At 36.7% G+C, this 22750-nt stretch overlaps 2 protein-coding genes across 2 annotated transcripts; one reads left to right on the top strand and one right to left on the bottom strand.

Annotated features, from left to right (window-relative positions):
* Window positions 1–10026: 10026 nt before the first annotated feature.
* On the top strand, window positions 10027–18821 carry LOC103947160 (nuclear pore complex protein NUP1-like). Its single transcript, XM_048572717.1, has 9 exons — window positions 10027–10414; window positions 11507–11553; window positions 12228–12352; window positions 12619–12820; window positions 12985–13287; window positions 13994–14083; window positions 14176–14919; window positions 15444–15856; window positions 16548–18821. Exons 1-9 carry the CDS (start codon window positions 10144–10146, stop codon window positions 18322–18324), a joined length of 3972 nt encoding a protein of 1323 aa, XP_048428674.1. The 5' UTR covers window positions 10027–10143; the 3' UTR covers window positions 18325–18821.
* A 260-nt stretch (window positions 18822–19081) lies between these two features.
* LOC103933600 (39S ribosomal protein L41, mitochondrial-like) lies at window positions 19082–20921 on the bottom strand. The gene is made up of 4 exons (XM_009343289.3): window positions 20763–20921; window positions 19745–19898; window positions 19576–19640; window positions 19082–19337 (listed from the first exon to the last, which is right to left on the bottom strand). The coding sequence occupies exons 2-4, from the start codon at window positions 19887–19889 to the stop codon at window positions 19269–19271; spliced, it is 279 nt and encodes a 92-aa protein (XP_009341564.2). The 5' UTR covers window positions 19890–19898; window positions 20763–20921; the 3' UTR covers window positions 19082–19268.
* Between the last annotated feature and the right edge of the window lie 1829 nt (window positions 20922–22750).

Raw genomic sequence — 22750 nt, forward strand, 5'->3', positions numbered from 1 at the left:
TTTGGTACAAGAAAAAAACAGATGTAAACAAGAACCTGAAAAAACTAGTTTATCTTATAGTTGAGATATAAAAGTGCTTCCTCAATTTTCTGCTTTGCGGGCGCCATTGTAAGGAAGGAATCAGAGCATCCAACTGCATGAGCATGTCCCGCTTTCTTGCCCACCCACTCCCTCCCACTCAAAAGTCAAAACCATTATGTTTGATTTGATTGAATATAGCCAAAATACAATACTCAATTAAAACACATAAAAAGTGTAGACTTTGCGTGGCCAAGTTGATTATTACAGCGTGATTGTTTGTTGTAACTAAATTACACCGACTTTAGAAGGAATACCACATGCATCAAGCAGACCTAGTTGACAATGCTAGATATGTAAAAAAAGCTAACACGTCTTTGATGTCATATAAGATAGGCAATGGTTATAGTGGTCGGGTAACTGCGGTTATATACTTATAACCGTTTATACTTATACCTATATAACCGTTTATCTGTTGGATAATTGCCTAAACGGTTATACACATACCCATAACCATTTATAAACAATTAACCATACCCCACAGTTATCCATTTAACCGTAACCGTAACCGTTTACCCATTTTTTAATCCGTTTATCATTTTTTTTTTTTTTAACCTTTCATCCCTCTTTTTATCTGTCTACATGTTTCTTTTAACAACTTGAAAATTAAAAAGTACTTACAACATTTAATCTCAGCACATATATGTTATATGTGAGAGTTACCGTGTTACTTTGTGAACCCAACTTTTCTGATCTGTTTATATATGAGAGTTACCATCAATGCATTGCTGCTCAACAACCAAATCGTCAAATGTGAGACAAAACAAATTCTAATGTTTAAAAGGAATTCCATGAAATAAATAATGTCTTTATCAAATCTTTAATTAATTACTGCAAAACCCAAAAATTTAAAAAGTTTTAATAACCTTACATGACCACTCATCATCAGCAAGGTCAGGGCAGCAAAACCCAACAAACCCAAAATATTCGAATAAATACCACAGAAAAAAAAAATCCATTTGACCTACAAACAACAAATAATTCACTACTTTTTATATACGAATTCGAACGGAGCTATAACACACCGATTTGAAGCGAGAAACCTCAGTAAAAATAGTCGAGGAAGTCACGTTGATCTCAAGAAGCAGAGAAAATTAGGGATTTTTTCCCGGCTCCAAATCATCCTTAGACGTTACTCTTTAAAAAAAAACAACCAAATTAGGGATTTTTTCAGTGAAGAAAAAGAGAAAATTAAAAGAATGATCCTTCAATGTACACACGCATTAAAGATGTAATGCTCTTATAAAAGATTGTGTATGAAAGAAGAATGACCCTTTAACGTTATGCTTACTGCTTGTGGAAGATCTCCTCAAGAATTTTGCGATCAACTTTGAAATTGCAAAGGAACTATCTTGAATTACCGGAGTCGGAGAATCATACTCTACAACAAAAACAAATTAAAGAATCTGGAGATGGATGAAAAACCTCATACCTAACCCACTAGCACTACTTTTTCCATAAGAAAGATTTCGACCAAGGGATCAACCCAGAAAAGATTGCAGATTACCCAGGAAAAAAAAAACAGAAAGAAGCCCCAAATAGGCCGGAGAACTCACCAAGAAACCCAACCTTCTGGGTATAAAATTTTTACTCAAATCGAGACTAGATTCATGTAATGGTTCGCAGTTTTTGAGAGAGATCGTGTTGTGGTTCATGCATTTTGAAAGGGGATGTTCTGGTTCTAGGCTTATGAGGCAAAGAGAAATGAAAAGATTCCAGAAGCAAATGGAACACGCTGGTAAAAATTGCCACGATAATATCTGTCACATCCCGGTCCGAGTGGCACCACTTCCGGGCCCGCTCCACCACCATAGCACGATATTGTCCTCTTTGGGCCCCGACTACACCCTCACGGTTTTGTTTCTGGAAACTCACACGAGAACTTCCCGATGGATCACCTATTCTGGGAATGCTCTCGCGCACTACTCGCTTAACTTCGAAGTTCCTATGGAACCCGAAGCCAGTGAGCTCCCAAAATGCCTCGTGCTAGGTAGAGATGGGAATATACATATAAGGATCACTCCCCTAGGCGATGTGGGATGTCACAATCCACCCCCCTTAGCGGCCCGACGTCTTCGTCGGCACACACACGACCAGGGTTAGGCTCTGATACCAAATCCCGGCCCGGGGCGGATCACTTCCAGAGCCCGCTCTACCACCGTAGCACGATATTGTCCGCTTTGGCCCCAATCACGCCCTCACGGTTTTGTTTTTGGGAACTCATGAGCAACTTCCCAATGGGTCACCCATCATGGGATTGCTCTAGCCCCCTTCACACTTAACTTCGGAGTTCCTATGGAACCCGAAGCCAGTGAGCTCCCAAAAGGCCTCGTGCTAGGTAGAGATGAGAATATACATATAAGGATCACTCTCCTAGGCGATGTGGGATGTCACAATATCTCTTATGATGCGGCAGCTGTTGGAAATGTGCCCTAAAACCAATCATATGATGATACTTTATGGACATTTCAAACTAATGTAGTTCATTTCAAACTAATGTAGTTTAAATGTAAAGGGCAAAGATTATTGTTTGAGCCGTCTAATATAAATGTTATATGCTTAAACGATAAGTCCAAGGAATATGTGATTGGAAGAATGCGATCTAAAGAAGTTAGATTCATGAGACCATTCTTTCGTTGACACATCCTAAACGTTCCTGATCATAGGATTGTCAATTGGGCATTGACAGTCCGTTAAGATCAGTACGTGCTATGTCTTCTCTCAGGGAGAGTGACTAGTCTCGATCATTGGTGTGTGTGACATCAAGACAAGTACGTAAGTGCTCAATAGAGAATGAGTTCACTGAACACGATCAACGAAGAGTTCTCATATTCATGTCACATGAGAACTCATGGTTGGGATAATGCAAATTAGTCTTTTGACCTGAGGCATCACAGTTGTCTTGTGGTTAGGTCCTTAATCTTTGATTATGTCAAAGTCACTCTATCAGGGTGTCCACGACATCGTTGGGGTTAAGCCACTTAGCCATGGAGGCAAGTGAATACGCAACAAGGGATCTCTAACCTTCAAACTGTTTGAGGGAGAATACTCTATGATATGATTTAGAATATCTGGCCAGAGTATGAATAAGATGTTGGAATGCGTTCCAGATCACATTCAAGGTAATCATATAAGTACAAGATTCACATTGGATAGTAGACATGAATAAACTATCAAACCAAACAATGTGGTCAAGAGTATTGTATTAGAGAAAGACCGTATTGCATTTGTAATCCTAAAACTGAATAGGTTCTTCACCTCTTCTGATTAGCTTGGGTAACCATGACATGCTGCTAGGCGTCAACCATGGTTTGTGGAAGCCCTAAAAGTGTATTATCACTAACGGGAGAATTGAAAGTAAGTTTCAATTCACAATCGATTTGAAAGAGTTTGAATCGCCCACTGCCTCGCTAAAAGGAACCTAATGGATCGTACACCGTGTAAGGTAGAGATTGAAGATTCAACGGAGATGAGTAAGAATAATTAAATGGTTTAATTATTTATGACAAAGATTAATTAATATGATTATTAATCAAACGAATAAGTTCGTTAAAAGACCTCGGGATAGTTTTGGACCTTAAGGCCCAATGGGCTTCGAACGTCAAGTCCATTGACTTAAGTTGTATGACAACTTAATGAATAATGATTCACAAAGGCCCAAATAGCCCAATAAATCCCTAAGGCCGGCCATTTAGAGAAAGAGTGGGTTTTGGACTTATTTACAAGTTTGCCACTCAAATGAATTAAGGTATAAATGTGACTTAATAGTCAAAATTCATAATGGGTTGTTTTTGGAGAAATTGAAGAAACACAAACTCTCCTTTCTCTCTAGAAATGGCCGGCCACCTTGAGGATAACATCTAGCAATCTTACTTCCTCAAGGTCACTCATTTCTTCTTCAATCTTACCTTGGTGTGGAGACTTAGAGGTTCTCAATTTTGGGAACTTGGAGAAACCTTTTCATCCATCCAAATCCATGGATCTAAGATGCAAGGAATGAAGGCCCTCTCTTTGGGTGATTAGCCTTTGCTTATGCAAAGAGGAATCTACAAATGTATTGATTTCTCAACTCACTTTGTTTTGAGTTGAGTCTTGGTTCACCTATCTACTAGGCTTTGAATTTCATGGGTAAATGTTTTGTTTTAAGTGCATACAAGCATGATTCCGCCTTTAATTGTTAATTGCATGCTATTTGAATGTTGCTTAAATGAACACGTTTTTCACAAATTTTCCTTCAGCAGCACCAAAACCTAACAAGCAGCTAAGGGCAGATTTGTAAATTTGCCCATTCAATACCAAAGCAAGGTAGAAAAACAGAAGGGATATTTTATCAGTGGCAAAAAAGAAATAAACAAAACCAAGTAGGGACAAAATTGGCAGATCACTGTAGAATGAACAGTGAACTGAGTCTAAAAGGACACAGTGGGAATTAAATCAAATGTTACTCTTTTAGTATATATATAATTTCTTTCTTACACATGCATTGAATCTAAATAATTGTTCAATCAAGTTCAATCAAACACCGAACAAACCCAAGCATTCAAGACATCGGACAAGCATTCAAGACAATCCGCAGGCAACATACATGAATTTTTCTTACGAAGGCAGATTGTCTGCTCTCCTGTTTGAGTGTCCTTTTCATCCCCTCCTATTTTATGCGGTCGTGATTAAGTCACGTCAACATTTTATATTGATTTTTTATATAGAGATTATAAGACAAAAAGCAATCGGAATATAAAATGTAGATGTAACTTAACCGTGATCGCACAAATAAAAGGGGATGGGAAGAATATCCAAACAGGAAGGTAGACAATCTGCCTTATTTTCTTACAAATCAAATAATCAGATTGATAACAAACTTGAAGTATTCCTAAATTATTAATTGCTTCTTGACTTGGAGAGAGCTTCCTTGCGTCAGTCAATGAGTCATTTGTAGGGGTGGTTCGGTATGGGATACCTCGGTATGGGATACCATACCGAAACTAATATCCCGAATCCCAAACTAAAATTTTTCGGGACGGAAATTTGAAGACCAATCCCAAACCAAATTTTCGGGAATCCCAAATTTCGGGAATCCCGAAATATTTTCGGGATTTTGGGACAAATCGGGAATCCCAAATTGAAATATGAAATTATGAATTGTTCTTCAAATATATAATTCAAGAACACATTCATGAACTAGGAATTTCATTTCATTCACACTACCATTTAATTGAACACTGGCATGCCTGCCTGTTTTTATTATAGTCAAAATTCAAATTAATTAAACCCTTTTTGCAATCTGTTAAGAGACAAAAGAATCAAGCCTTCTGAAATCATCAGCCATGGCAGCAGCAATAATAAAATCCACATGAATATCAAACAGAACAAGAAAAATATGCAAGGTGTAGGGCATTCCAGGTTGTAGAGCCATGAATTAGAAACTACTAGCATCAATTATAAAAGAATAATATATATATATATGTATAAATATATATATATAATAATTAATATTATATATTTTCGGTTCGGTATGGGATTCCCGAAATATCGAGAAGCCAATCCCGAATTCCATACCGAAATTTTGGGATCGGTTTGGGATAGCATCCCGAAAATTTCGGGAATTTCGGTTTGGGAAATTTTTGGTTTGGGATCGGGATTTTCGGAATTTTTTTCCACCCCTAGTCATTTGGCAGATATACACACACACATGCATATATTAAAATAAACAGGTAAACAAATATTCATTTGTAACCGCAATTAATATTTATAATCATTTATTTAAATTTTATGAGTAAGCATGTATACCGATAATCATCGTTTATACACACACAAGTCTTCTCACATTGCCCATGTGGACTTGTTAAATGGATGAACAATCAACCATTAACTCAAATATATATATATATATATATATATATATATATTTTGATACTATTTCTTAATAGAACGCTGCTTATATACACACACACAAGCCTATAGATAGAACGGAGCTACATATTTTTGTAGTCTTCTCACATTGCCCATGTGGACTTGTTAAATGCATGAACAATCACCCATTAACTCAAATATATATATATATATATATATATTTTGATACTATTTCTTAATAGAACGCTGCTTATATACACACACACAAGCCTATAGATAGAACGGAGCTACATATTTTTGTAGTCTTCTCACATTGCCCATGTGGACTTGTTAAATGGATGAACAATCACCCATTAACTCAAATATATATATATATATATTTTTTTTTTTGATACTATTTCTTAATAGAACGCTGCTTATATACACACACACAAGCCTATAGATAGAACGGAGCTACATATTTTTGTGGGTATAATTTTCAACTTCCAAAACTGGAGAGTCAATCTGAATTTTGAATTGCTTCACTTTAGCCCTTAAACTTCTAAGTCTTAAAATTTGGTAAACTATAGAAACTTTGAAAATAAAAAAAGAAAAAAAGAAGTAAACTCTAGAAACTGTTAAAATAAAATTCCAAATGAATATGACTCCAAAGTGTGTTAATTAAAAACAAGCTATGATAAACATTTAGACAGTACTATAGTTTATTGGTAATCATTTTTGCTAAAAATGAGAGACCTTATGTTCTATTTATGTAGATGGTGAGTTTGACACGTACAAACGCTTTTAGCAAACAATGTTGTCTAAGCCTTCAAATTTGTGTTTTAGGTTTTTAGAAAATTATAGTTTGTTTACTAATCTGTACTTAGAATTGGAGGAATTGGATTAAGGAGAATTAGAATCCAAATTCTCATTGAAGTTGTTAAATAATTTTTTTAGAATTATAGTAGGAGTATTGATTCCATGTTTACTTAACAACGATAGTACTAGATAATATGAAAAGTAAGGAAATATAATCAAATCAACTAGGAGCTGGTTGATCTGATTCCTGATTTCTAGGTGTTTGATTACCAATTTTAAGGGGAACTTCACACTTTTTGTGATTCCATATGTGTTAGTAAACACAAGGGAAAGTAAAGAAGTGAAATGTACCATGACTCCAAATGAAAACTAGGATGATTACTATACTGCCTTAAATTATTTTAATTGATATTTAGTAGTAAATTTAAAATTTTAGAAATTATGTGAAGATACAAAGGGTTAAAAAAAAAAAAAACATAGAACCAAAAGCCCGTGCAAGGCGCATGCTAATCCATGTCTAGTTTAAAAAATAGTACCCTTGATCAGTTTCAGAAATAGTCGGTTTAAAAATTAGTGCAATATCCACATTCAGTTTCAGAAATAATCAATGTTCAGTTTAAGAAATAGTGATATAGAGGGGAGAGAATGAGTGTGATGGACGCGCAGGGTCTCGCGAGTAAGTTTTTATTCATTTTTTACTTTTTAATTATAACTTTTATCTTTTCATTAAAATTTAAGTCTTTTTCATTAAGTTTAAGCTCTTTTCATTAAATAAAGTTATTAAATGATTTTTTGTTTATAAAGAGTTAGGAGAAAGTGTAATATCCCACATCGCCCAGGGGAGTGGATCATGTTAGTCTTATATGTATATCACCATCTCTACCTAGCACGAGGCCTTTTGGGAGCTCACTGGCTTCGGGTTCCATCGGAACTCCGAACTTAAGCAAGTAGAGCGATCCCATGATGGGAGACCCACTGGGAAGTTTTCGTATGAGTTCCCAGAAACAAAACCGTGTGGACGTGGTCGGGGCCCAAAGTGGACAATATTGTGCTACAGTGGAGTTGAGCCCAGGATGTGGTCGGGGCCTGGGCCGGGATAAGACAATTTGGTATCAGAGTCAATCCCTGGGCGGATGTGTGTCGACGAAGACGTCGAGATCGTGCTACAGTGGAGTCAATTCTGGGATGTGGTGGGGCCTGGGCCGGGATGTGACAGAAACCCTTTTCATTAAAACTTCTAAACTTAAAAAAAAAAAATAATGAAAACTTCAAACTTAACAAAAAACAACTTAATAACTTTATTTAATGTTAAGAACAAGAGAAATAAAAGAAAAACAAACCAAGGGCAAGTGCGAGGCACACGCCAACTCGGCCCCACTTTATAACTACTTTTACGTACGTTTTTTGGATAATGCTAAATAAATTAAATTTGCAAATTAAATAATGTGTTATCAATAAAGATAAACACGTTAATCAATACTTAAATAATAATTAAATTACTAATTTTTATATCATTTAATTTATAAAATTTTATCTCCAAATTTAATATTCCTTGCATTATCCCTCATTGTTTATGAACTTTTGTTTTCGCAATTTGTTGTCTTAATCTTACAAAAAGGTTACGGACCCCACATGTCTCTCTTTCCTGTACCATTTTTTTTCCAAATTATTAGTCATTTTTACAAGAAAACCCCACAGTCCTCTCTCTTTCCCCTCTCTTTGGCCCTTTTTGTTCTTCTTACAAAAAAGCTCTATCTTATTACAAAAAGCGCCTCCATCAATAAACCTTGAGGTCCACACTTTAAACTCTACTCTATATTCTCTAAAACAATGACTGCAATACAATTAAATATGTCACTTACAAATTTAAAATAGTATACACATATAAAGCTACCAGCCCTCATTTAGGGTCACAAGCTTCATAAAAAAATAATGAGACATTTTAACCATGAAGAACACTTAACTGGTTGTTAACGTTTTTAAAATAGTATAATTTCGTAAGTTATTTTTCTAAAACAGTGCCACCACTTCTAGAAATAGTGCCACTATCTAGAAATTGTGACCACTGTTTCTAAAAATATTGACAATTTCTAGAAATAATGTCTTCATTTCTAAAAATATTGTCACTATCTAGAAATGGTGACTATTTTCTAAGAATTGTGTGGTCGTTTTTAGAAATACTGTCACCATCTACAATTGTTTTTAAAAATAATGACACTGTTTTCTATAAAATAGTGATCATTGTTTATAGAAAATATAATGTTTATGAAACAATATTTCTTATTAATAAAATCTATTTAAGTGTTTTGTTTTGTATTAAGATAATAGTTTTGTTGAATTTTGGCATGTGATAAAATTTTATCGTATTATGCCTTGAAAAATATGACTAATTTGTAAATTTTATAAATCACAAAATATAAAAAAGAAAAAAGAGGAAGGAGGGACATAAGAAGGAGAGAAGAGAGAGATGATGGCGATGGGTGAAAAGAAGAGAGATGAGATGATAGTGATAGGTGAAGGAGGAGAGAAGTATGATATTTTTATTCTTATTATATTAAAATTTTGTCATTTTCATCAAATTTCAAGTTATTTCATTAAATATTAATAACTAAATAGATGAAGGACTTGAATGTCACATCTCATACTCAGCTCTGTCGTAACACGATATTATCTGCTTTGGGCCTCGGCAACGTCTTCATAATTTTGATTCTGGGAACTTAGACGAGAACTTCCTAGTGGGTCATCCATCCTGGGATTGCTCTCGTCCAAAATTACTTAACTTTGGAGTTTCAATGAAATTCGAAGTTAGTGAGTTTCCAAAAGACCTCGTGCTATATGGAGGTGGGTATGTACATATAAAACACATCACCCCCTCTCTGTTAGTCAATGTGGGATGTTACATTAAAACTAAAGGAAGATTTGGTGTAAAATCTAGTGCAATGATGCTTAGTAAGATAAGACTTAGTTGTTGTTGTTTCTCATTAATTTTAAGTCTTTTTCATTAAATAAAATTATTAGGTAATTTTTTTTTGTTAAGAAAAGTTTAGTTATGTCCTTTTCATTAAAACTTCCTAAAATTTATATTCAATTTGGTATTTAATATGAATTTACTTCTCGAATAATACAGTCAAATAATTTATGTTCCTTGTTAAAAGAATATAAGTAAATAAAATTTACCGTTCCATCTGGTCGAAAAAAAAAATTCCAATAAAAAAAAAAAAAAAATTCTCATTCCCAATATTTCTGTCACTTCTCTCCGTGTCCCCAACGTATTTTGCTAAATATCAAATTGACCCCTTTCATTTCCACACTCTTGGGCGGTGCAATTAAAAACCCTACTTTGCTATCCCATCCCTTTCTCTCTCTAACCCCCCACAAAATTTTGAACCCTAGTGCTCTTTCTCTCTCCTCTCTCTCATGGCGTCGCCCGCGCGGGAAGAGAAGCAGAAGCAGGCATTCGAAGGATTGGGTGCTGGTGGAAAGTTCCGGAAGACGCCGTTTCGACGGACTACCCAAGCGACACCTTACGATCGGCCACCAACGACTTTACGAAACCCTAGCGCCGCCAACGATGGCTGGCTCTCGAAACTCGTCGATCCGGCTCACCGTCTTATCTCTAACAGCGCCCACCGCCTTTTCTCCTCCGTCTTTCGGAAACGCCTTCCTCCGCCTCTGTCGCCTTCGACAGGTTCGGCTTTGCTGCTTTCCTGACTACCTTTGTTTACTATTCCAGGGGTTTCTTAGTTTTGCGGGCATTTTGTTTGGGTTTAATCATTTAATGGGGAGTTGGGGTTTCGACGTTTCGTTACTTGGGACGCCTTTTGTTATGTTTTTCCTTATTTTATTTCATTGTTTTTAGGAATTTATCATATGGGTCAGTTTGTGGGGGTTGAGTTTGGGGTCAGTTTTTGTTCTGCGGAATGAAATGAGGTTAATTTCCTTGAAATTTTTTATTGATTTGGAGCTAGGTTTATAAAGATTTCGAATTCATTGTTTTTATTACAATAATTGTGGTGCTTTAAGAAAAAACTGGAAATTCATTCATGTTTAATGAAAGATGTTTGAAATTGCAATCGAAGGAATCCAAAATTCAAGTTGGTCTTCTGAATTCCAAATAATACATGCACAGTTACACTATTAGGAAGACATTTGGATCCTTTATTTTTGGTAGGAGGAAGACAGAGATTCCTTGCTCCCCCTTGTATTCACTTCTGGTTTAGTTTTTGTGTTTTAGCTTGTAAATTGGTAGGATTAAGAAGTACTTGTAAGAGTGAGCTTGATTGATAGTAGGTCATCTTTTGCATTGATACAGTCTCTGATATCTTTTCTGAAATCCCCTGATGATCTTTTTCTTAATTACTGTTTCACTTTATTTGTGTACTGTATCATCCTTATTAATTTTTCAAATTTAAAAAAAAAAAATCATTCGTATCTTTTTCTTCAAAGAATGCACCCTTTTCAGTGGTCAATGGACTTTACACTTCAGTTGGTTGGTGGCTCCTTTGTTTCTTGAATGCAAGGGAATTGTTAAACTAATTTACTCTCACAGTTGTTGCATCTATGTCCATGTTATCTTGTATTCCTTGTACTTGTTATAGATGTCCTCATTTTTTATAAAAGAAAAAAAATGATGATTAGCCATTGTGAAATTTCTTCTTAGCCCTTTTCGAAAAAATAAAAAACTTTCGTATCTGCTTTCTCATCCGAGCTCAAGACTGTGACTGTTTTATTGGTTTCTTTACCAACTACTCACAAATTTAATGTTCTATTACTTTATCAGGGGTAAATCATGAAGCAAATATGAAGGAGAAAGAAGAAGTTACAATGGTAAGTTTAAGTGTGTTGGATAATTGTATTTTTTTCACTGATAGGGCATTGCCCTTAGTGATTGGGAGTAAGCTATATTCTAATTGTTTTATTAAACGTCCTGTTTTTAGATGAGATTGCATCGTTTCTTTTTGGAGCTATGATTTTTAAGCAGTATATGACACTTGGATCTTTCTTTGTCCGTGTTTGAGTATTATAACTTACAAGCATAGTGAACTTTTTTTTTTCCCTCCCATTGTTTAGACTCGAAATTTAGGTAAATGGGAAATATTTGGTACCCTGATTTTCCTCTATGTTGAGTGCGTTTTAGAATAATTTTTAGGGTTAAGGGGATATCTCAAGTTTCCTGCAAGTGCACTTCTTGGCTTTATACACTACCAAAGTTAGGTTAGAGGACATTATTAAGGAACTACTAATAGCCCTTATAAACTTGGTATCCTTAATAAACCATTTATTCACATTTTTACTCTTTGGTATAAGAGTAGTAGTCCATGTTTCATACATCCACGTTTTTTACTTGCTCAATTTGATTGAGTTATGGTGGGATGTTATTATATATTTTCAAGTAGAACAATTTTCAGTTAAATTCATTTCATAGATTTTTAATCATTTTATTTTTATGGTTTTGATATCATATTTTGACAATATCTTGTATGTAAATGTATGCTGTAAAGGATCTTTCTGGAGTGCTAAGAGGCAGAATTGATCAATGTTCTGATCCAAGTCATCCAAGTACTACTGATGACGGAGGCAAGCTCACTGATCTTGAGCAAATTTTAGAGCAGAAAACCTTTACCAGGCAAGTTGCTATATACATAATTCAATTTTGGTCGAGTCAAGTTGTTATATACTTAGTGTTATTACAACCAAGTAGTATTGATGAACGGGAATGATGTTTTAGAGAGAGAGGGGGAGTGTCTGTGTGATTTGAATGGAATTGATGAATGGGTTTGGTGTAAGACTTGTGCATTTATGATTTCACCCATGGCACTTCTGGGGCTTAGAACTTTTTTTTTTTTTGTAACATGTGCTTATCTTGGTGTTGAATGTTAATTACCTCTACAGATCTGAAATTGATCGATTGACAGAGCTGTTGCATTCAAGAACTGTTGACATGCCAATTGAGAATCTTGAGATAAGGTCTGAAGGAATACCTTCAAAATCGGCGGCTCCTCATGACAGAAAGGAGGAATTTCCTAAAACTCCATTGCTGGACAAAAATGGGATTGATAGCCGCCTTGCTTCAAACCCTGTTGTTAGTACAAGTGTATGATAACTTACTTTCCATTCATATACTTTGACTCATTGGGTTGTGAAGGCTGCGGTCTTGTGCTTGCTACTCTTTAATTTTAACTATTTGTGAAACGGTAGTTTGGATGTCATATTTACTTTTAACTCTTTTTTCACATTTAGTGGTTAAAATGTCTTCAGGTCCTTGATGAAGATGTTGCTTCTCCTGCAGAGCTCGCAAAAGCTTACATGGGCAGTAGGCCTTCAAAAGTATCTCCATCAATGTTAGGTTTGTGTAGTCAAACACACCATGAAGATTCACCTATTTTGAGCAGTGTACCATTTCCTTCAAAATCGCCAATGATGTCACTTGTGCCAAGGAATTCTGGCAGTGAGTGGGCTCCACAAAATGGTTTTGTGACCCCTAGATCTCGAGGTAGGTCTGCTATATACAGCATGGCTCGAACGCCATACTCTCGAGTTCACACGACGAGTACTTTCAAGGTTTGTTTGATCTGAGAATATAGTTTTCAATAATATTGGTTTAGTTGAGTGATTAGGCCTTTGGTTTGTTCCAACGTGGGGTAAGATTAAATTGTTCAAGGTACCTATAGCCATTTGCTAGAGTTTCCTGCCTCCCAAAGACCCCAATTTCACATCTGATTCCCCAAAGCAGGTTTGGGGATTTTTTGGTAGAAGAAAAGACAATGCAGATCCCCTTCACGTTTTGAATGTTTACTTATATTTACTTGTGTAATCCCAAAAATTCTTTCTCTTGATGAATGTCATGCTTTGCTTTGGAAGGATAAGAAGCCAAGGTCATGTGGGTTGTATGTTCCATGCAGCAATTTGGGTCATTTGGATGGAGAGAAATAGAAGGATCTTTGTATACCATAAAAAGAAAAAGAAAAAAAAGAATCTCTCTCCCTCTCTGTCCTTTTCCTCATAGTTCAGGGAATCTTTCTCTTTGTGCTTATGCAAGACCAGAAAGCAGCTATCCTCTTAAAGTCTTTTAGGTGTTTTCTCAGCTGATTGTGCTGGGTGTTTTCTATGTCTTCATTTTCCAATTTTTGTTTGTTTGCTGTGTTCTGGGTTGGTCTTCTTGACCAGCCTCTTTGTTGGTTTCTTGATCTTAATACAAGCATTTCTTTTAACAAAAATACATATGTTTACCGTTTCCGGCTCTTATGTTGTATTTGCTTGTATTCAGGGTGCTGGGTCTACATTTAATGCTTATGGTGGTGCATCATCATCTCAGTCTGTATGGGAGCACAGCCAGCCTTCTGGATCTAAACAAGGGGTATGATATCTGATGATTATCAAATGCTACTTTTTATTTGTGATTAGAACCTCCAGATTCATGTCATTGGAATTGTTTGTTTTTATTTGTAGGCCTTGAAGCGCAGATTTTCAGTCCTAGACAGTGACATAGGATCTGTTGGTCCTATTCGCAGAATTCGTCAAAAACCTAATCTTCTTTCTTCTAAAGGCTTGAGCTCACCAGTATCAAGCACTACAATTCTTGGGGCCACAATAAGTTCTGAGTCTGCTCAAAACTTGTGGAAGCCACTATCATTGGGTGAACCTAAGCACAAAGCATTATCAGAAAATGGAGACAATGCAGGTCCTAGTACAAGTTTCTCTACTGTTCCCTCAAAGTCCAGTGAAATGGCTTCCAAAATACTTGAGCAACTTGATAAGTTGGTCTCTCCAAAAGAGAAATCATCTGAGTCCATTCTACATATTGTGAGAGACAAATCGCCAACTAAGCTTTCACCATCAATGCTACACGGTCAGGCTCTGAAAAGCCTGGATCATGTGGATTCATCAAAATTTTTGGACAATGCACTTAATAATGATAATAATAATAATAATTGTAATTCTAAGTTGGATGTTTCCGCTTATCACGTGATACCAGATGCTCGAGACTTCACCTCTCAAAAGAAGGATAAGGTTAGAGAAAATGGCCCACTTACGATTGGTGCTCTTTCTGACAGTTCAACTATACTAAATGGAGCAGATTCTGCAACAGAAAAGAAGGATATTTTGCAAAATGTTAAAACTACAGTATCTGCCGCATCAAACTCTGTTCATCCTCCACAAAAGAAACGGGCATTCAAGATGAGCGCACATGAGGTCTAGTTGCGCTTTTTTCTCTCTATTATTTCTGCTAACTAAGTTCTTGATTATCTTGCTTATTCTTTCTACTACTCTGGAATTTGACCTGAAATAACTAGTTTGGGTTTCAATTTGATCGTAAAATTTACTACTGAGGGGCTGTACCTTTGAAATCATAAGATTATCCAGCTGTTTAGTTTTGCTAGAAGTTCATGAACATTTATAATAAGCGTTTGACTGTCTTGGTCTTCAGTGCCAATGATCAAATTGATTAAACCGGTGTCATAATTTTATGGTATTTAAACCCTATCATATGTTGATAACAGACATAAATACAAATTTAAATAATAATTTATTTAAAATTTCAATTACAAATTCAATTTTGATTCCATTAGTTTCAATTCAAATTCTTTCTAGATTTGATATTATCTGAAATTTTAGGAAAATTAAAATCATTAATGTTCATTATTATATTTGGTTTTCTGTGCATATTCATATGACTTCAAAATAATTAATTTGAACATTTTGCGTATGGTATGCAGGATTTTCTGGATCTGGATGATGACGATGATTATAATGGGGTTGTATCCGATTCAAGAGGAAAGGCGGAGGCAACTTCGACCAAGAATACTCCAGTTTACTCTGACGTGAAGACTTCAGCTTCCCCTTTTGTATCTTCATCCAGCTTGCCCAATGTTGCAGCTACTCAGCCATCCTTTACATATGATATAGTTGATCTCCCAAAAGAATCACATGCTGGTCTTCCCACTTTTAACTATGGGGGTAATGTTACTTCAGTTAAGGGTTCAGATGCAGCTACTTCTCTGTTTGAGTTTGTTGGCTCTAAGAGTGTTGACAAAGTTGCACTGCCCGAGTCTGCTTTTACTTCGTCACCTGCAGTTGGTGAATCTGTTAACGTAACTTTGTCACACTCCAATCCTGAAACCTCAAGCAGGTCAGTGTATTAAATCGCTTGTTTCATTTTAATCTTTATGTTTTGATGAAAAGCATCGTTGAGGTTCTTGACTGTTGCATTTATTTATTTTTCTTATTGTTTTCTTTCATAAAAAAATAGGTGGAGATTTAAGTGTATAGAAAAACCAAGTTTCGGAAGGGACAAATGGAATGAAACTGCTTTATTGCCTTTCATTTGGTCCGAATATTTGTATATCCAAAGACCTTGAGGGTGGTATAACTTAATGCAGTGTAGGCACACTGCATGTAAATGTTTGTTAAAAGTGCTCACTGAAGTGTGGCAGTGAGGAATTATTCTACTGTCCATTGTAATTGACTGTATTTTCAGAACTTTAACCTTCTTTGCTGGTGGTGAAGGCAGTTAGCTTTCATAGTTCTTACTTTTGTCCCCAACCAGATTGATCATTATTAATGAGCGGGTGGATAGGTTTGGAAATGGGATTGAGGGGTTGCTTCTGTGTTGTGTTGTAATTGATACAACTATTCAACAAACAACGAAAAAATAGCTTGTTTTCTTGTTTTCTTAAAGTAGTATTTTTCTAAAAAAAAATATTTAATCAGTGGTATCATGTGGAAACCCTATTCATGTATGGGTGACTTTCTGATTTTTATATGTATTGCCAAAAAGTTTATTATTTAATTTATCTATTTGTCTATGTTTCCATCTGCAGTGTACATGCTGCTGAATCTGGTGCAACAACTGTTGTCCAACCACAAAGACCAGGTGAAGCTGTTGGTAAGAGTAATTCAAATGCTGGAGACTCTTTTGTTATACCTAAAACTACTGTATCATCTCCATCTGCACCATCAACCACAGGCATAGTCTCCTTTGGCACCCCTTCCAGTAATTCAAATATGAATAATGGGTCAAGACCTCTATTCACTTCCTCCGCTCCTTCAGTATTCAGTAATTTGACAAGTCCAAATTCATCGGGTGGCCTGACTCTCACTGCCAACACAAACAGTGTTATCGCTGCAACTGCTGTCACCACCAACAGTAGCAACGGTTTTAGCTTGGCTCAAGCACCTTCATTTTCAACCACGCCTACGGTCAAATTTGAATTGCCTACTGCTTCAACTGCAGTCACGTCAGTTCCACTAAATTCGCCTTTGGAATCTTTTGAAGGCAAGAAAAAGGAAACATTTGGAGGCAACAACACACAAGACAAAGGCCTTGGTAATCTTAGCAGCACTTCGTTTGCTGGCACATCTGCTGCCATTCCAGGTGCTGCTAACCAGTTCCAGTTCTCTCTTTTTGGTACTGGCAGTGGATCTGCTTCTATTGCCCAGGCATCATCTACTGGAACCGGAATTGCATCTGTTGCACAGAATTCATCCACTGAACCTGGTTCGTCAGCATCCTCACTGTCACACAGCTTTGCGGGAAGTACACCTTTCTCTATTGGAAGTTCTATTTTTGGCCCAACGTCTACTGCCAAACTTCCTGGTTCAGGAACTGGTACTGCACTTGGTTCTTCTACTTCCTCATTGGAGCCCAGCTCCATTAGCTCTAGCACTGCCCCTAACATATTTGCTGCCAGTTGGCAACCTGGTAAACCTCCTGTATTTGCTACTGCTTTCAACTCTACATCTTCGTCAAGTGGGCTTTCTTATGTAGCATCCTCCGTTGCTCCTGCTACTAACAGTGCGCCTATTGTATCTGGAGGATCCTCCATTGCTGCTACTACTAGCACTAACAGTGTGCCCTTTGTATTTGGAGGATCCTCGACTGCCGCTGCTACTACTAACAATGTGCCTTCTGTATTTGGAGGATCCTCGTCTGCCCCTGCTACTACTAACAATGTGCCTTCTGTATTTGGAGGATCCTCGTCTGCCGCTGCTACTACTATCAATGTGCCTTCTGTATTTGGAGGATCCTCGTCTGCAGCTGCTACTACTATCAATGCGCCTATTACTTTTGGAGGATCCACGGTTTCTTCTACAAATAACAACAGTGGATCTTTGTTTCAGTCATCCAATGGTGCATCCTTAACTTCCATGTTCTCATTCACTTCAACCGCACCTACTAGTGCCCCGTCACAGCCTCCATTTGGCAACCCCAATCCTGTATCTCCATTTGGTTCCCCAGGTAATAATGATCAAATGAATATGGAAGACAGTATGGCCGAAGACACTAACCAGGCATCGACACCTACAGCCCCAGGTTTTGGTCAACATTTCCAGTTTGGTCAACAGCCGATTTTAAACTCACAATCTGCCTCTGTATTCGGAGGTACATCCACAGCCCCAGCAGCAAGTCCCTTCCAATTTGCAGGCCAACAGAACCAAACCAACCCACAGAACCCTAACCCATTTCAGGCTTCTGGTAGTTTGGGTGCGAATCAGGGGTTAGGGGGAAGCTTCTCAGTTGGCTCCAGTGGTGGTGATGGTGACAAGTCTCACCGAAGAATAATTAAAGTTAAACACAACAGGCCCCGGAAGAAGTAAAAACTCAGTGGTGTGGTTGTTAGGAGTTTCTCTGTTTGTCTGGGTGAATATTTGAGTTAAGAGATGGCTCTTGTCACCCACAATGGTTCGACACTGATGAAGGTATAACTCGGCCTTCTCAGGTTCTGGACGGGATGATTCCTTATGCTTTACAGATATTTCTTCCCCTTTTCTTTGCACTACCGAGCCAAATTTTCGTGGTTGCAATGAGAGCGCAAGTTTTTGCAAATTTTATACCGGTTTGAAGTCGGAACGATTATGCCTTTGTTTTAGTACATGTAGTAGGTGAAAGGTTTTGCATTAGTACTTTGTAGGGGATAGGCTTTCTGGTTGGGCAATTGCGTTATCAGCTCTTCTGTGTACTCTGCTATTTGTATCAAAAAAGAAAACAGCTGTGAATGTCACAGCTTCTCTGCCGGCGACCTAATTTTTTCAAGTTGGCTTAGCAGGATACCGGATATTAGCTTCTTTCCGAATAAATGTTTTATTTGTTCCTATATGCAAATTTCTTTCGGTACCTGTTCTGGTATGTCGTTCTTTGGAAAGGTTTGTATGAGACGAGCTAATGTAATGTAACATCAGCTGCACATCAGTGCCTGAGATTATCACGATGAGTCGCTGGCCTGTGCTAGAGTCGGCTCATGTCTAATGTGAAGCAAAATGGTGACAGATGAATCAGCTAACCCTCTGACGTCAATCCGTCACCACAGGCTTCGTGATGGAAACTTAGTCCGGTGAGCTTTTAGCTGAGTCAATATAAGGCAATGCTAGAAAGGTTTATTACTTTTTAACACGTCCATGGCATGAATCTGCCAATGCCAAACAAGAGTATAACCTCTTCGCAGTCCAACATCGATCCCTACTAGAAAATATATCAACAGGAACGACTTAATTCACAATTAGAACAATAAACGTAAAGATCAAGCACTAGCAACTCGGTTTGCTCATTTAGTTGGTTCAGCAGACCGAGTAGTCTTGACCTCTCTGGGGCACTGAGATACATATGGTTTGAGCTGCATGCAAGAACGGAAAAATGTAATTTAGAACTACATGTATGCACTTATCAGAGTGAGGAGTAAATTGTACACTTATAGGTCGAATGTATTTATTAAAATAGCATAGTTGAAGTGTGTCAACGAAGCTGCAAAGTGTATCAGTGAACTTCCAACCGGAAGCTCTAACTTAAAGATGAATATTACCAAAGAATGAGAAAAAAATGAAACAAAGTAAGAGAAACAGAAACATGTTCACCTTGAAGTCGGTTAAATCTGGGACTACATAGTTAGGCAATTTCTCCTGCTGCACGACATACTTAGCTGAAAAAATTTAGACAATTTTAAAAACATGTCAAGTAGTAATTTTTACCTTAAAAATTGAATGAGCACATCGTCAAATTTGCAAAAAAGCAAAAGGGGAAAACCTTTCCGGGTGTGGAAACCAGTAGGCTTGCAATTCTTCCCCTTGTAGTAATCCCTAGGGGCACGTTTGGAGGAAAGAATGTCAAGTGATGATGTTCGCTTTCGACGAAATGCCCTTCCTAACCCTAGTATTAGTCCCAATGGCATCTTCTTCACCTTTTATCACAATAAAATAAACCAAAACCAACCAGCAAATATGCTTAAAACATGAAAAATTAACAAAGAAATAAGCTCAGGAGACGGGAGCAATACCAGTTCAACAAGAGCCAAGCAAACAATGGTGAAACCAAGAATTTATCTCCGGACAATGAACTCAAAAATTTAAATCTTGATTAACAGTGCTTTTATTCCATGTTGAAGACAATATCACGAGTCAGAATTATCTTCGAGACGTATGCATACTTTGAAGTTGCTTCATACCTCATTGTCCATACAATCAGAGTATACTAAATCTTGAAAAACACTAATAACATACCTTAGTTTATGCCAAGACCTAGTCACTTCACGTATTCAACAATCTACCTTATATACTAATTCTATGGGAAAATCAAGGACATAAATGTCTGCAACATTATGATGCATTCTTGCGAATAAGACACGTATCAAATATCGATTCATCTTTCACCATATTTTTTATTTCATGTTGGGGCATGGAAGCAATTTAGTTCAACCTCCTAACTCTCTGTCCCGCCCGCCATGTCCTGTATCGGTCAAACCGAAAATTCGACAGACATTTTGAGATCTTTCCATTCCCACAGGGCCAAAGGAAAGCAAGACTAGCAATTTGATTTTGATTCATGAAAAGTTTTGGTTTCAGAGGGAAATTTTCAGAAAGCTATGAGATTTCAAGCTATTTCAAAGATGTAGACCCAATTCAAGATTTTGGGTTAGGATAAAGGAACCCTTTTCATCTTACACAGAAACTTTTCAGAAGCTAATTAATTAAATAAATCGCACTAATCATGAGCAGATTAAACAAAAGCAATGGAAGGTGGGAGATGGTAGAACTGTAGAAGGTACCTGAGGGAGGGCTGAGAGCGGAGGAGTGAGGTTCTGACTTTGATGTCTTCGTAGAAACTAGAAATGCTTGCTGGGTTTCTGGTCCGCTGCAAGCGAAGACGAGTGCTAGAGAGACAGAGGGTTTAGGGCTTTTCTTTTCTTCTTTAAATAAAAATTAGAAAGAAAATAATGAAATGAAAAAAGAAAATTGGATTTGTCAATTTTTACATTTAAATTCTATTTTAGTTAAGTACCTCCCTTAAATGTTTTTTATTTAGTCACTTTTATTTTCACGGTTCAAAATTTTCATGTATTATTCCGTTTATTTTTTACCGCGTGAACAATTGGTGAACCATTTAAATTGATTTTGTTTAGGATGGAAATTAGGAGTGACATATAAGTACAAGGAGTAATTTGGCATAATCTTAGAGCTCCTTTGACATAGAAGATTGAATTTTAAGAGGATTAGAAGAGGACAAGACATAAAGAAATTCTTCCTTCTAATCGTCGCATTTCGGAAAAAATTGGAAGTGATAACTTTTATTCTTGTGTAATTCATTTTCTACTGCCAACCAATTTTTTTTCATTTCTTCTTTCAATATACTTTATTTTTATGGTCAAATTCTTCCAATATATTTTGAAAATAGTTATTTATTCATTCTAATTCAATTCTGCATACCACATGGAGGCTATATACTCATTTTTCTTCTTAATAGAAACGAGAAAGGGAGCTTCTTTCAACGGTAATTCTAAGGTAAGCATTTCACACACTCCTTTTTCTTCTGCACTTGCTTGTTAATGTCTTTTCTATTTATTTTATACTTGTGACGAACGATAGCATTAATAGGTTAAATAGTTAGTTGGTACGGGAGAGGAATCCATTGACTTTTTTATCCACTATTTTTTTCCTCCTCAGGACATAGGAACAAAGCTTACGATTCGCGCTACGAGACATTCCCCTACTAGTGATATCAAATCATCCTTTCTGCTTTGACATCTATTGTAAGATGACCTCTCTATTTTATCTTTTGCTTGTAATCTGGATTAGTTGTATGCTTTGAATATGGCATGCATTATCATTAGATTCACTGTTGGCAAGTGAATATTTTTATGGTATTTTGTAAGACTTATATTTGAGTATTACTTCGCGTAGTCACACGCGAAATTTATATACATGCTTCACATGTTCTCGGCATTTGCATACATTAAATGGTTTGCGTCACCCTCGAGTATCGGTCAGCACGTGGCCATCTCGATGTCCCTCAGACATCGGATTTGGAATGTGTCAGATTGATATCAGAGCATACTTGGGACTTCATTCTGCTTAAGAGTTGTTTTATTGGTGGCCTTAAGTGTGAACTCATGTATGATGTCAAGTTATTGCGCCTTAACACTGTGCATAATGCTATTGCCTTAACTGGTCAAATTAATGCTAAATTTGTTGTTTTGAAATCTTGTTATACAAAACCTACTCCCATATTTCGATCCTAACTACCCTTACTCCTCCACCACCACCGCCTTGGGCACCATATTTCCCTATTAAGAGGCTTTCCCTTGAGGAAATTCAGAAAAAAAAAACATGAAAGTTGGGATTCATGGTTTTGTGATGATAAGTGGACTCGGGGGCACAAATTCCATACCAAACAGTTACTTATGATTGACCATGTACAACCTGAAAATGAGGTAGATACCCCATCCGACGACCTTTAACAATCCCTTAACCAAATGGAGCTTAGCGAGTGTTCTTTTTATGGCACATCTGCTAAGCAACCTATACACACTATGAAAGTGAGGGTGTAGACATCAAAATTTCGGTGAAATAAATGTTGACCAAAAATTAAAATTTCAACGCTCACATATCACATAAATTTTACATGTAGCGTGTGACTCAACGAAAAATCGAAATAAATTGGAAAAGTCATCAAATAGGACACGTGTCAATACCTGGCAGAAATGATTTATTTCATCTGATTATTTAAATCCAAAAATCAAGTTTTGGAATTCTATAA

Source organism: the organism of the source record quoted next, unplaced genomic scaffold (assembly GCF_019419815.1).
Source record: "Pyrus x bretschneideri cultivar Hongxiangsu unplaced genomic scaffold, Pyrus_bretschneideri_v1 Contig62, whole genome shotgun sequence".
In the NCBI taxonomy this organism is placed as follows: Eukaryota; Viridiplantae; Streptophyta; class Magnoliopsida; order Rosales; family Rosaceae; genus Pyrus; species Pyrus x bretschneideri.